Source organism: Centruroides sculpturatus, unplaced genomic scaffold (assembly GCF_000671375.1).
Source record: "Centruroides sculpturatus isolate CEXI.00-Female unplaced genomic scaffold, Cexi_2.0 scaffold1263, whole genome shotgun sequence".
Lineage (NCBI taxonomy): Eukaryota > Metazoa > Arthropoda > Arachnida > Scorpiones > Buthidae > Centruroides > Centruroides sculpturatus.
In genome coordinates, this window is record NW_019385466.1 from 230,197 (window position 1) to 246,333 (window position 16,137).

Sequence of the window (16,137 nt, forward strand, 5' to 3'; positions counted from 1 at the left end):
GTGTACCAACAAGGATCCTTATTATGTATGCTTAATTGTCAATCTGAAATATAAGAAGAGAGTAAACATGGTTATGTTGCAGCCAAATATGACAACGACTTGCCTAACCTACATATTTTGATTTATATGTAAAAGCTAACTTAAAGTGAGTACTTTAAGTTAACTTTTATTATTTTTAATTTAATTTAATCTATTCTCATTTTATTGTTAGCAAATTTTTATAACTGCAGTATTATGAAGACCTGATCTTATCACATTATAATAGGAAAAACATTCCAAATAAATTCACAACAGGTGTGAGTTAGAAAGTTCGGACTATGTACGAAAAATTTTTTTTTGAATTTTTGAGTCTATCTATCAATCCATTAACACAACCACAGAAGTACCCGTAACATTGTTGAAGAAAACCTTCAATAAAAACAAATAATGAATAGGTAAAAAACTCACAATATTAAAAAAAGATAGACTCAAAAATTCAAAAAAAAATTTTCGTACATAGTCTGAACTTTCTAATTGCAAGAATATATCCTGAGTTCACCATGGAAAGGTGTGAGTTATTTTATCTGGTTACAACTTTTAAGTAAAAAGCCTTTTTCCTGTTATTGTTTTATTCTTTGGGCTTTGTAAGCCATTTGCATTATTGTCAATGCTTGCCCTATGCGTGTCACAGCATATAATTTGGTTTTAGAAGTGCAGCTAGTAAACACATTATATAGAAAATAGTAAAAACTGTCACAACTAGCTTCGCCCTCCTCAATTTTGTTCAGAATACAGAAATATACTCATTATTATCGTCTATTGTGCAATTAAAAATTTTAAAAAGTTTACCAAATTTAATATGATTTTTTTTAAATTATTGTTTAATACAGTACACTCTATTATTTTTACCAAGTTAAAATTAAGGCGGTAAAATTAAGATTTTATGATTTTAGACTAGTTTAAGAATAAAATATCATATAAACGATAAATTGCAAAATTTTAAAATTCTATATCTTTTATAGATGGAGAAAGAAAAGATTCTCTTACTTTGTCAATTTAGGGATTCCTGGACCAAAACCGAAATTCTTTTCTGGAAATATGGGTGACATTATAAATAAGGTAAAAGGATTTTTTAAAAATAATATAAGTTTTTCCCTTTTTTCTGCTCTGTGAGAACATTTTATCTTATCCATCATGGATTAGGTCAGGCCTATAACAGTGGCTACCAGACCACCTATGAGAAATTCCTGAAGTTGCTCGTTCGAATTGATTTTCGGTCTCTGAAAACTATTAATTAATAGACTGAGATTTTAAAACAACCTCGATCATTCGGTCGTCAATTTATGTCTCTCTCAATAGTAAAAGCGACCACTAGTGAAGCGCTCACTAGTTGTCCTCCACATTCATGGTTCTTAATCCGTGGTCCTTGAAGAAACTTCACGGAACACGTGTGCTCCGTGAAATTACTTCAAGTATTCCGCGAAAAAATCAAATATAGACTACAATTAAAAATTGTTTCAAAAGAAAAATCAATACATTGTAAAATAATTTTTTATGGGAATGTAATCAGCCAATGCCAATGATTTCGTGTACTAGACCGAGTGCGCTCTTGATTTCAAAAAGGTTTGCCACCCCTGCTTTAAAGCTGATGTATTGAAAAATGTCAAAGTTTAGTGTTCCCCGACTTCAAAAAAATTGAGAACCACGGCTTCACATAATACGACGGTCGTCCGTCTTTAAACAGAATCGGGATTTGTCCTATGCATAAAACTTAACTAACGGCTCAGTTACCGAGTTTCTCTGATGTCACTATTTGCACTCATCGACAACGAAGGAGTTATTTCGTATGCATAAAAGTACAAAGTTAAACTGATAAGTTTGACGTCATTAGCAAGTGCTGTTCCATTAAAATCGATAGTACTCCCACTATTCTGACATTTAAACCAATAAGAGAAAGGATTTCAAGATAACAGAGAGGTTAAAATTTAGAATTTTTGAGTTTTACTGTATCTTCTTTTATGTGCTTTTCAACCAGAAGTGCCGAAGAGGTGCTCTCCATATTTACGTATAGCGCCATATTGAAGATATTCAAAATATTAAAATTAATTTTTTTATTACGTTATATTCGAGATTTTATTTCTAGTGTTCGAGTATTCGCGGATAGTATTTACCTATTTCTACTAAAAACATTTTTGGCAGTCTTTTTAAAACATTTGCTTCAAGAGTATTTACAAATAAATTATTAATTTATGAATAATTATTAAAATATAAATATTTAATAAGTTGTTATTTATAATTTTAGGGAGTTGCAAAATGTCATTACGATTGGATTAAGAAGTATGGAAATGTTGTTGGGTAAGAAATGATGATTTAATATTTTTAGAATTTGTGTAAAATTTGGAATTACTATAAATAGGAAACTCTGATTATGATGTTTGTAGTTATTTCCAGGGCTCCAGGCCTGTTTTGCTAGTCTCCGATTTGGAATTCTTGAAGTATTTTATGGTTGTAAACTATATGAATGCATCTGGAAGAGAGGTATCGGTGAATAATTTAATTAACTGAGTAAGAAAAATTATTTTTAATACTAAGAATAATTTTAATAAAGTTTATAATTTGAATTTTTTTAGTGGTTTATCGAAGATGGTGGAATACCATTGAAGGCATTCAGGGAAACATCAATTGGAAGTGTTAGTGGAATGTATTGGAAAGAACTTCACAATTTAATGTCTTCAGCTTTCACTAGCAGAAAACTGAAAGGAGTAATTCTACAAATAAAAGCAAATTTCTGTTGTCAATTTGAGAATTTCAATAATCAAATATATTCTATTTTAGATGATACCAATATTGGAAAAATCTATTACTCGTGTCTTAATGAAGATAGAGAAGAAAATTGAAAATAAAGAATTTGTTCCGATGAAAACATTATTTAGCCAATTATGTTTCGACAATACAATGACAAATATGTTTGGAATAGAAAAGGATGAATCAGAAATGTACAGAAAGTTTCACGAAGACATTCAACAACTAGCAAATATACCTCAGAAAGATATAATTATAGCTCTTGCTTGTAAGTCATAATTTTCTTTTCGTATCATTAATTAATTAATTTTTAAAATTCTTACTTTTATTTAGAAAGATAAAAAATGAAACTATTTATTAAAATTCCAAAATTAATTATAAATTTTTATTATTTTTCTTAAAATTGTCTTCTTGTCAATACTTGGAACGAATTAATAAACATATTCAACAAAACCTTTAACATCCAGTAACGAAAATTTTAATTTAAAAACTGACGAACTTTTTCGATCTTTATTTTCGAATTTTAATCTTAAACAAGATTTGCATCAAGTCAACAACGATATTCCAAATTGAAATGAGTAGAATTTTTCAAACATTTTTAAATAAATAGAGCAAAAACATAGCGATGTAAATCAAACATACTTTTTTTACATTAAAATTTTCATTACTGGATTCTTTCGTTAACAAAACAAACATAAATACAGGAATTAACAAACACAGAAAAAACATACTTAAACATTAAAAAAATTTCGTAGAAAAGACTAAAATGTCTTTATTTTCGTCATGTCAAATCACCAAGAACAATAGACTACTATTGCAAAGACGACCTTTAACTAGAGGCTACGCTTCTGCAAAACCATACAAAACAGTCTAAAAAGTTCACAGGTGACGAGCCAACGATTAATTAAAAAATACATATTGATGATGTGACATGACGAAAGAGAAGACGTTTTTAGTCTTTTCTACGGAATTTTTTTTAATGTTTAAATTCGTCAGCCATTTTTTGTTTTAAATTATATATTAAAACCTTTATAACCAGTAGCCGAATATAATTTTGAGAACGCCTGCAAAAAATTTTTGGGGCCTCATAAATCTAAGAAAAGTGAAAATCATAAATATTTCAAGTACTTTTTTATATCGTACAAAAACTTTATTTGATGATTTTTATATTATTTCTGAAACATTAATATAAATTTAAAAAATCTAAGCAGCGCGAGTTCCAACCTTTAATGGTTCACGCCATTATTCTCTCTTTCAGATCTTTAGGTCACTAAATACTTATTATTTTAAACGATTTAGATATATTTGCTTTTTCACGTTACTTAAATAAATAAATACATTATATATATAAAACCGAGTAAGATACAATCCACTAATTTTACTATAATAATAATTGAAGCGAAGCGAGCAAGCTTTCTTTGCAGCAAATCAAATTGACAAATCGCTGAAACACGTTTTGCGAAGTAATGACTTGACCGATTTAAGAAAAAAAAAACATTTTCACATTAATAAAACTAATAAAATAACAATGATTCCAAAGTTTTTCGAGCTACCGCTCTCATGATTCCATAAAGTTATACCCAACGCCCCTAACCCAATTTCCGTTGTTTGAGAAAGGTTTGGAAATATTCTTAGAAAAACTTTTCTATGACACACTTTGTGTTTTTACCTACATTGTTCTCCACATCTGGAAACCATTAAATGTAATGCTTCTTCTTACCCTTTGTAAAAGAAGAAAGGAAAACGTTGCCAGTGACCCCAACCTTTATCTATGGTCACTGTTCAGTACTCTGCATCCAGCGCCCCCTCAATCTCGCATGATGTGGCTTTTCTTAAAAGTGTCGTCTTTTGAAATGTAGTTTCTTCTATTTATTGCCTGATTTTGCATATGACGATCGTAAACCCTTCTGTCTCTCCAAAGAAACTTCCTGACCTAGCTAAATTTGATGCAGTTCTAAGTTTGATTCATAGACGAGACGTTAAGATTTCTACCCTGGACTCTTTGATCGAGGATTTATTCCACGATCAAAGAGGATCATTCCATTTTAACCATTAGGCATACTAAACACTTGCCGAAGACATGTGAAATGAAACTATCCGCGGCCCGAGATGTAGGAATAAAGGACTAATAGTGTTTACAAAAATAGGGCTAAATACTGCGATCTAGTATCTACTGGACTTTGGTCATACTGCTAGCTATAGAGGCAGTGAAGCGTCATAGGAGACCCGAAATACCGAAAGCCTGTAGGTTAGTGGGCCCGGCTTTAGGTTAATACAGCCCTGACGATTTCTGTGTATTTTGTATATTGTGTTACATTTAATTCTGTATTTAATATAATTTTTTGTCTGCAAACGTTACAGTTTTCTATAATTCTGATGTTTGTTTTCTATAAAAATATTCTCATAAAAAAGAGAGGACGAGGCGTCCATTTTTACGAGGAAGGGTCAGTCATTCAACAGAATACTTAGGGTGGTATTTGGAATGTTTTGTTAATGTTCGTGGTTTATTTTCTATAATAACTTTGTGTGCATTCAATGTGTACTTTCAAATAAATATTTCACTACTGGGACGAAATTTATGTCGATTGCTTTAAATGTGCGTTTTACATTAAGCTATGTTGTTAGTATTTTGTTTAATCTGTTATGTTTTGTTCGTCTGTTTTATTTGTGAATGTTCTGATGTTGTCTTGATAAATCCTAAATATTTGTAGTCTTCCCCAGCGATTCAATGATGTCTCCATTTTCGAGTATAAAATCATCTTTCTTCAAGATTCCTTTCTCTACGTAAAGTTAAAGTGTTCTGCATTTGTCTAGGCAAAATTCTATTTGAATATTAGTGGAGTAAATGTAACATGTAATATGTGACTAGCTATGCTATGTAGCATAGCTAACTCATATAATATATTAATATATCTGCATATACAGTATATTTTCAAATTGGAGGGCCAAAAATATTTTGTTTAGAGTTTCTAGATGTGTTAATCTTTCATGTTTTTAGTTTGCTGATTTTAATTTGTATAATTTTATTTTGTTATACTCAAAATACTTATTGTTATGTCAAAACAGTACTAAATCAACAAGTAAACATGTTTATTGAAGCAGAATGGAATAAGTACAATCACCATTTGTTGAATTTTTAATGTCATGAAAACCTAATAATTTGCTAATTTTATTATGAAATGTAATAAAATTGCTTATCATAAGTAATATAAACAATTTACATAGATGCTATTTAAGAAATAATTTGAAGTAAAATAAAATTGAAATGTTTACATTCAGTTATTTTGCTAATCAAATATGACAGTTAAGATCATGTGAGTACTTCTCCAAATAAAAACAGCAACAAATGTGATGATTTACACTTATTTCTATTTTTATTTTACTCTTACTAATATATTTTTTGGTCATGTATTATAATTTTTCTTATCATTATAATATATGCATTCTCTAAATTTAAGCATCTGTTATTTAATTAACTATAACGCTTCAATTAACTATATACGAACTTCTGGTATGCACCAGAAGTCACGTGATTTTTTTAATTAAAATCTGATAGAAAATTGTCCCTCCGGGGATTGTGACGATGGCACAATAATATATACTCAATTTTTAATTTTTAATTTCAGTATGTTTTCCGGAATTTTCAACTGTTTTTACGTTGATAAGAGAAGCTAAGGATAAGATTTCATATTATTTAGGAAAACCTTCATGCTTTGGAGCTTATAAGAATTTATTAAATGTGCTTCGTCTGAGAAGATCAAATCCTCAAGTTAGTATCTAATTATACTATAAGTGATATCTATAACAGATATTTTAATTACTTAAATATATATTAATTTTTGTACAGGTTATACATAACATTTCTTAAACATTAAGAGATTTTAATCTTGATTAGTTGTTAATTAATAATAAAAATTATATTCAGAAACTATTTTATCTAGTAATACTATATTCTACATACTATCTCGATGCTTAACTTGGTTTATCCGATAGTTTTACTGATTAATTAGTAGATTTGACGTGAAAATGAAATAAAATGCTAGAAAGGTATATGCTGAAAGACACTTTTACAAGATTTATATAACTTCTTTGTATACATAAAAGATTTTTTCAGAAAGCAATCTTTCTTGTTCAAACTTTCCTATTGAAAGCCAAATGGAGATATAGTAACTTTCGGAGATCATACATGATTGGAAGAGACATAAATGGAAAAAAAATTGTTAGTAATTATCTCAAAGTTTAAATTAAAAAAATTTTTTTTCGGATAGAAATTTTTTCGTTTTAGTTGTTACTATAAAAGATAATTACTTCAAGAATAAAAATATTTTCACTAAATTTGTTATATTTAATTCTCTTTAAAATATACGCCCTATATCTTATAAAAAATAATTTAAAATGAAATAATAATTCAAGTCAAAATATTTTTATAATTTACTGTAACTTTAAACTGAAATAATTGATACAATTAATCTGAATTATCTTTAGTAAAGTAAACTGAGAAAACTTGAAACAAGTTTCTATGTTTTATTTTATTATTTAAATAAATTATACATTATAAAACTATTCCATATTTTGATTTTCTCTTTTCTTTCTCTTTACTCTTTACATTTACTCTTCTTTCAAACTTCTATAAAAGTTACTTACCACCTCATTCCATCGATCTATCTTAGTAGCATAGCTATATCTTGCTTTATACTTCTATCCTGCTATTATTATAAACTTAATGTTATAAGTTAAATTTCTTAATTTCTATTTTTCATTTAAATTTTATATTCCAAAATATTCTAGATTCAACGGGATGATTTCGTACAACTTTTAATGAAAGCTGGAACTGAGAATGAAAGTGAAAATGAAAATAATAGTGAGTAATTGTATAGTTTTATTTCTGGCATAAAAATTTACGAATTAAATTTAAATAGATATTATATTATTCCGCTTTTTTAATTAGGCTAAATTTGAAACGATAGAAAATTAGACTTTTAAATTTTTATAAATTTTATAAAAATATACAGGACGCTTCAAAAAAGTTCTCAAAAATATTTACTACCCTTGCTGCAATGACTGCTCATCTGCTCGATATAAGATGATTGAGGTAAAGCCTCGCCACTTAATCGTTTCATGATCGATTTGAAAACGAGTTTAAACAGATCTGGAGACACATTTCTGTAGTATGTCATTTCCACTTTCAATTTGAATTGAGTAAACATGATCACGAATGTTTTGTTTCTCAGAACATAAGAAATAACATGGGAAAGCAGTTCAGTTTTCACCCGAACTGTCAGTTTTTCATTCAGTATGTGACAAACTTGGCATATGTCTAAATCTGGCCACGTTGACCAGTTTTAAAGTTAATGAAGAAAGATCTAATTAACTAAACTGTTTAGAACTACAACTTCTAAATACTTAAGCTCATTTTATATTCGACAAATCAGCAACATTGTCTAAAGTTACTTGCATTTAATCAGAAAAAAAATAAATTGGCGAAATATGAGCATTCATATCTTAGAGTAACTTATTCCAGCATTTTTTTTCAAGAAAACAAAAGAAACTTAAGAAAGTGACTTAAGTTTACAAGTTCGGTTGATGAGTCAGCCACTATATCATATATTTCATACAGTATCTGTTAAATCTAGCCGAGCCAGGCTTGTCTGAAAATGTACGGTCAAGTCAATTTGAATGCATCCAATTAACTTAAGACTAAATTCACATAAATATTTTCAGAATTTAAGAGTTAAATGATGTTTACGCTGGCTTCTGAAGCATTAAGTGATTGCATGATGGCATGGTCCTTAACTCACATTTTGCAGCTTTTCTGTCTGGTTTCAGCTTAATAAAAACGATTTCTCTTGTGAACTCGAACTTATTATTTTATTCCCATTCTTGTAGAAAACAGCGATATAAAATATTCTTTTTGTTCGAATGACTGGAAAAAGAGAAAGGAAATGTGTTAAGAGATATAGAATTCGGGTGAGTTACTCGTAAATGATAGAAAACGAAAACAAGGATATCTAACTCAAACTCTGTTATACGTAAGAAAAGTCAAATCGCAGAGTTAAACCTATTAGTCACAGCTGCAACCTCCACAAACGAGAAAGGAAACACATTTTTCTTCCAATTACGGGCTATCAACAAACGTGATTCTAATTTGTAAACTATATGTCTCTGTGTCTGCCACCACTATTCCCGTTCGGCTACATCCTCTCGCGTCATCCTGACAGAAACGTGAGGGCCGAAAGTAACCTTACCCTTTATCTTTAATATATGGGTGTTTTTCCAACAAAGCATTGGTACTTGCTCATACTTAGCAAAAATAGTACTTTTCGTGGTAAGTTTGCCAGACGTGGTGAGAAATATTTGCGTGAAACTTACTGCTGCTCGTTAGATGAAACATTTTTTAGTAAGGCTTCAGGACGTAATAAAAAGTGCGTACACTACATTAACTGATACTTGCATATCATTATACAAAAGCATGATAACTGGCAAGGTTTTTACCTCAATTACCTTAAAAGTACAGTAAATAGGTGATCGGTTAACAAACAATTCGGATAGCGAACATGGTTTTGGAACGGATTGTGTTCGTTATCCGATCACCCTTTGTATCAACATTTTTTAAGGTTCTCTGTGAGCCTATAATTATTTTCTTTAATAAATGTGTTATATTTCATTAATAGTGTGTCGAATTGCATGTGATTGCAATTTGTAATGACTTATTCTGGTGCGTTTTTAAAATTAGGTACGAAGCAAAGGACATTAACGACGGATGAGATTCTTATAAATATGATGAGTTTTACTTTTGGAAGGTAATTTAACTATTTGTTATTAAACATATTCATTATAATATACAATTTAAAATAATAACTTTTTATTAATGTGCAAATGTTATGCATTTGGTATATGTATGAAATGTTACAAATTAATCGTTTATAACTGAAAATGATAAGATCCGAATCACAATTTAGATTTAAGATAATATAAAAAATATTTTCCCAAATATCTTTAAGAATGTTTAGCTTAATGCAATGATTGTTTTAATAACAACAAATTCATATTAAAGATAATATAACAGATAATTTATTTTATAAATTTAATTTTTATAATATTAGAAAATTTAAATATAATTAATTGTTTATTATAGTCCATATAGGAGGGTTAAAACTGATTGTAATCTCTTTGTTAGTGTGATCAGATTACCCGATTTCCGGGGATTGTCCCCAGTTTTGCCTGTTTTAATAATTGAGCTCTAATTTGAAAAAAATTATAGATAATTTGTCCCACTGTCGTCCGTCCGTCCGTCCGTCCGTCTGCCTGTCCTTAATATTGAGAATGGAGTTATATAGATGAATTACGAGACCAGATATGGAAACCTTAGTTGTAGGAGGCTCTGATTAATTATATATAGACTATCGATACGAACCGAAAGTTATGTTATTTCAATTCAAATATTTCCTCTGAAAGCAATTAATAGATGACCTGCACGACTCTATTGTTAAAAGAAAAGTATGATGTGCAGAGGCAAAACATTACTAATAATTTGAGGCAGAGAGCATATATTTTAAATTAAATAAATTAAAAATATAATTAAAAATTGCAGCTTGGTAATGTGGTGATGTCACAATAAATAATTGCTCGTTGATTATATAATCGATCTTTGAATAAAGCAATTTGATTAACATACCGATATAATATTGCCAATTTATAGATCAATAAACAATATTAATTTATAATTGTTCTTATTAAATTGTAGGGATATATTAAATTTGTTTAGATAAATAAAGATGATTTTGCTTGAACGTCATCTGTCGGAGAGACGTTCAAACAAAAACAAGCTGCAAACTGTTTCAAAACTATAGCAGGAAAAGGAAAACTCAATTTCATTTTATAGCTTATTAAACTATACACACGGCTTAAAAACGTTGAGTTGAGGCCTGTTCTGTTAACCACGTAAACGGGGTTAAATGTCACTTTTGGTCAATCTATCTTCATTATTTTAGTTAGACGGCCAAAGTTTTACTGTATTTTCTTAATATACATTATACACTCGATCCCCCTATAAGATCATTGATTTTTCCGTTTTATCTGAATTACATGTTGTACGAGTCACTTAGATTTTACAAATATGTGAGCCGTTCACAGCCCGGCACACGTATTTGTAAAATCTAAGTGACTCGTACAACATGTAATTCAGATAAAACGGAAAAATCAATGATCTTATAGGGGGATCGACTGTATGTTGCTAACTAAATAATAATGGAACCATTACTCGTCCTTGGAATTTGTTATGTATGCAAAGCAGAAAAAATTTAATATTATATAAACATATTTGGTTTTTCAGTTATGAAACAGTAATCTCGGCATTAACATTCGCTTTGTATATGATGGTAAAACATCCCGAAATCCAAGACAAAGTTAGAAAAGAGCTGAACTTATTAAACACGAATAAGGTAAAAATTATTCAAATATCATTTTCTCAATTTTATGAATGCTTATTTTTACTTTACTTTTTACTTACTTTTACTTCTGTAGTTTTCGCCTACTTAACTATTAATACAATTGCAAAGTATTGTTATTAGCATAAAGTTAACATCGTTTTATTTCAAAATATCCCATTAAAAACTGGTAAAACTAGATTGAAAAAGTAGAGCTCATAAAAAACATCTAAATAAAGAAATCTTTTGAAAGTTGTGGCATAAGAATAGTGGAAGCAGATCTGACAATAAGATTCAATCAGTGAATAAAATGCACTTTACCCAGAGGAAGTTTTGGATGAAGTGATGCCATAATGATAGTAAATCGAAAAAATAAGCATCGTCACAGAAAAAGGCTTTGAGCTTTACTTTTTCTAGTGCATTTTATTCACTGATTGAATCTTATTGTCAGATCTGCTTCCACTATTGTTATGCCACAACTTTCAAAAGGTTTCTTTATTTAGATGTTTTTTTCTGAGCTCTACTTTATCAATCTGGTTTTACCAGTTTTTTATGGAATTTCAAATGTTTTTCAGTCATCAATGACTTCATAAGAGAAGAGTTTTCATGATAACTCTATATTCATTTAACAGTCATGTGATAGCCGGATGATTTTTCTCGGTGTCCTAGAGTATAAGTATGAAAACTTTGGTGCAGATCGGACAAAGGGTTTAGACGTTAATAAGGGTAAAATCACGGCGAAAATATTAATTAATAGATTAAAAATATTCGATGAACATCATTGTCATGTAATAGCCAGTCGACCAATGAAACGTTAATATTTTAAAAATGGGCTATAATTTTATAAATACTCAACGTATTAAAATAAAACACTCAAAAGGACCACAAAAGAGGTGGTCAGCTCTTGTAAGAGCTATTAAGCATACGCAGACTCCTAGATTTTCCGGTAGCTCGGTATCGCGAAAATCTCTCTCGTAAATCTAGTGCAAAATGCTAAATTTGGTATTTCATAAGTTCAGAACGATCCAACGAATTTCTTCAAAATTTAAGGCTTTCGGAGTTCTCATCTCAGACACTAAATACTTTAAATTTCATACAATTCGGTTCATTAGTCTAGGAGTTCATATCGATTAAATTTGGCACTTTAATATTAAACGTGTAGCTGAGCTATAAATAATTTATGAAAAGCTGTAATCAAGTTTTCATTTGTGCTAAAATAAGCAAAGGGATCACCACGAAAGACATAATTGTTCATTATTACCAATGTAAATAATTCTATATATTGTGAAATGTATGGATGGATAATCACTCAGCACAGCTCTAAAAATTGTATTATGTCGTGGTCTACAGCCGTTTCATTCCCACAAGTTAGTTGAAGTTTCGGATATCTCTAGCATTTGTGAAAGTCCAAATTACTCACATAGTACTTAATATCTGAAAGACATTGATTGCTATATTTAAAGTTTGATGTAATTTGAATTATTATAAACTTTACATTTTAATTTTACAGGCAGAAGTGGAAAATTCTTTTTTGTGTGGAATTCCTTATCTCGATCAAGTCATTCTCGAAACTACCAGATATTACACTTTAATTCGATTGTAAGTGTTTATTTCACAAATTAATTTAATATTATTATATTAAGCTTTGACAACGATAAGCATCTAATTGTTTTTGTTATTACAGTCTGCCAATATTTCAGCAAAGGATTGTAGAAAATATTACAAACTTTTTAAGACATAGTTTACACTTGTTAAAATTTCAAAAAACATTTCTTAAATGTCACACAAATTAGAAAATGATCAAATAGATTTCAAAATTTTTTGAAAGGATTGCATTGTTACCGGAAGCATTGAAAAACGGAATCTATTGTTAGGAAAATTATGGCAACTTTAAGAAATAATTCTTATTGTGCTACCTAGAAAGCTGAATGGGTTAAGACTGACTTGAGAGATATCCACCATTACCCAGGCAAAAATATAATAAAGACAAACATTAAATTAAAATCATATTTAGTTTATTTTTAGTTCGGGAAGCACCGGATATTTCTGCTAAATATGGCTATAAAATTAGTTTTTTTTTTAATTCTGTATTATTTTATTTTTATTTAAATACTTTCCAGAAATTCTCGAATTTTGTCAGAATTCATTCGTAGCTCGATAAAGAATTTTTCTTTGTAAGAACAAAACTTTTCATAGGAAGAATTTATCATTAAATAACTTAAATAATTTTGATTTTCATTTGTGTAGTTTGTTAAATCGAAAAGTAACAGGAGAAATTAAATGGAATTCAATAACGTTACCAAAGAATTTGGTTCTACAAGTGGCTGCCTATCAACTGCATCACGATCCTGCATATTGGGAAAATCCTGAAACGTTTGATCCGGATCGGTAAGTATATTAATAAAATGCATTAATATAAGTTCTATTTTCTATTATGTATTTTAATATAAATTCTGTTTCATGTAATACATTTTAGATTTTCAGTAGAAAACAAACAAAAGATAAATCCAATAGTTTTCCAAGGCTTTGGATACGGTCCTAGAACCTGCATTGGAATGCGATTTGCTTATCTCTCCATAAGACAGATATTCACACATCTTTTAACCAAATATAAATTCGAAATATGTGAAGAAACGGTAAGTAATGAATATAAAATGGTATTACTTAATTATGTTTGCAGTTGTGTAATACACAATTCTCCACTGCTGAGAAAAATATGAGTTTTAACTTTGATCAAATTATGACTTATAAATAATTCCGTTCAGAGTTTCATATTCCTGATAATTGTATTGCTATTGAGTCAGTTTTTTATTCCTAATAAGTATTAAATAAAAATAAATTAGTAAATGATTTTGGGAACAAAATTTTCATTATTAAATAAAAAATCGCAGAACGCAGTTATATAATAGTACAACAGTAGTAGGAACATAAAATTACTCATATTACGAATAAAATCACATCAACCTTAACAAAAGAAAAACAAAATACAGTAAATATTACACAGGAGATGAATTAGAATATTACGAATTTTTTAGTAATTTAATTTAATAATAGAGACAAAATAATATAAATAGTACTTATATGAACAAATGCCCAATATAAAATTTTTTTAGAGTTTTGCTTTTCTTGCTTTTAGTGAAACAAATTCATCAATTATTTTATCAAAATTAATTATTTCTGTAAATTTCTGTTGGATTGGTAAAATTGCCATATTTGACTATTTTTCCCGAGCAAGTGACGATCTTAAATATGTTTTGATAACTTTTAGCTTACTAAAACCTCTTTTACCAGAAGCTACAGTAAAAAGTAGTGTTAGGAGTATGCTCAGTGCAAATTCTAAATTTTGATAGGACTGTACTAAATTATACAAGGGTTTTGCAAAAAGTTCCTGAACTTTATTTATTACAAAAAAAAAATACTTCACTTACAATTTATTCGTCAGGGTCCCCTTCAAAGTAGTCCCCTTCCCAACGTATACACTTATCCTAACGGTGTTTCCACTTTTTGAAACAGTCCTGGAACGCTTTTTCCGGAATGCTCATAAGCTGCTCCTCTTGGTTTTTCCCCTATCTCTGGAATGGTGGCAAATCTTTTTCCTTGGAGCGTGTTTTTTAGTTTGGGAAACTGGAAAAAGTCGCATGGGGCCAGATGAGTAGGGTGGGTGGGGAGGCACAGCGGTTTTGTTTTTGGCCAAAAACTCACGAGTTCTGAGGGACAAATGAGCCGGCGCGTTGTCGTGGTGAAAAAAACCACTCGCCGTTCCCCCAAAGTTCGGGCCGTTTTCGCCTGATTCTGTCTCTTAAGCGTTTCATAACTCCCAGGTAGTACTCCGTGTTGACTGTCTGTCTTGTAGATATTCGTGATGCACAACCCCCTTTGCATCGAAAAAAAAAAAACAGTCAACATCACCTTAACATTTGAGCAAACTTGTCGAGCTTTCTTGGGGAGGAGGAATGTTTCACCCACCCGTGGGAAGTTTCCGTGAAGGATTTCCCGAGTTTCACACAGAATTTCACAGAACAACGCTGCTCCTTCAAAGAGCTCATTTCCGCAGATCCGATTTTTCGACGAACCCCACAAACACCCTTTCACATAAACGGCCGGAACTAATCATCAAAACAAGATATCAACAAACGGATTGAAGGAGGTTACTCGGGAGGTTTCCGCGGACACAACGCCTTCAAGCGGATTAAAAAATAACCAACTGGAGGCGCAGTATGAAAACAATCCACGTATTCATGAATCGTTTTTAAAAGATTTAAACTTGTAGCTGTTTTAAGAACTGGAATTAATATCATTGCCTGATTTTTGAAGCTGATTATTTTTGATAATAATTGTACAGAATTTATATCGTTTGAATATCTAAGGCAGGGGTGGCCAAAACGTGGCGCATGCGCCAAACTTGGCGCATTGGACGATTACAAGTGGCGCTTCAGTCAGTTCTGTGCAACATTGCCAGATTTGGCTTCTTTGCAATTAAGAATATTACATAGAAAATTAATTCTTTTATAGTCTGTCTTGGCAAGTTCATTTGTTGCACAATTCGTTGCAATCAACTTTACAGATAAAATGAGTGTTCTGCACATAGTAAATTACAGTGTATACATGTATGTTTGTTTTCGATCAGTATGTAGGCGTCTAAATGACAGTGCTAACGTCCTACGATAGTGCTACCGTCCGGACATTGCGGGAATCGGTTGGACTACTGACTTCCTGCGACACCTGTTGACCTTTTTTTTTTTTTGCTTCTACGATTCACGATACATTCGTGATCGTGTACACCACTAATATCGAATACTGTAGAACTATTTTATACAAGTAACTACACCACCACCGCATTTTTCATTACTTGTTCTGTGGCAAATCTGAATTTCGTCTTATGAATTGAAATACCTGATTAAGGGATGGCCGAAATTTTTCTCCGCCCCGG

General features: G+C 30.2%; 1 protein-coding gene across 1 annotated transcript in view; it reads left to right on the forward strand.

Annotated features, from left to right (window-relative positions):
* LOC111639259 (cytochrome P450 3A2-like) overlaps nt 1-13,843 on the forward strand; it is a gene marked incomplete at its 3' end in the record, with an annotated part of 48,744 nt that extends 34,901 nt beyond the window's left edge. Inside the window, exons 2-13 of the mRNA XM_023385086.1 lie at nt 1,002-1,098; nt 2,282-2,334; nt 2,421-2,517; nt 2,610-2,741; nt 2,815-3,049; nt 6,408-6,550; nt 7,570-7,642; nt 9,515-9,581; nt 11,114-11,222; nt 12,718-12,806; nt 13,455-13,595; nt 13,684-13,843. Coding sequence (XP_023240854.1) covers nt 1,002-1,098; nt 2,282-2,334; nt 2,421-2,517; nt 2,610-2,741; nt 2,815-3,049; nt 6,408-6,550; nt 7,570-7,642; nt 9,515-9,581; nt 11,114-11,222; nt 12,718-12,806; nt 13,455-13,595; nt 13,684-13,843 — 1,396 coding nt within the window. The remainder of the gene's footprint in view (nt 1-1,001; nt 1,099-2,281; nt 2,335-2,420; nt 2,518-2,609; nt 2,742-2,814; nt 3,050-6,407; nt 6,551-7,569; nt 7,643-9,514; nt 9,582-11,113; nt 11,223-12,717; nt 12,807-13,454; nt 13,596-13,683) is intronic.
* Nucleotides 13,844-16,137: the final 2,294 nt, after the last annotated feature.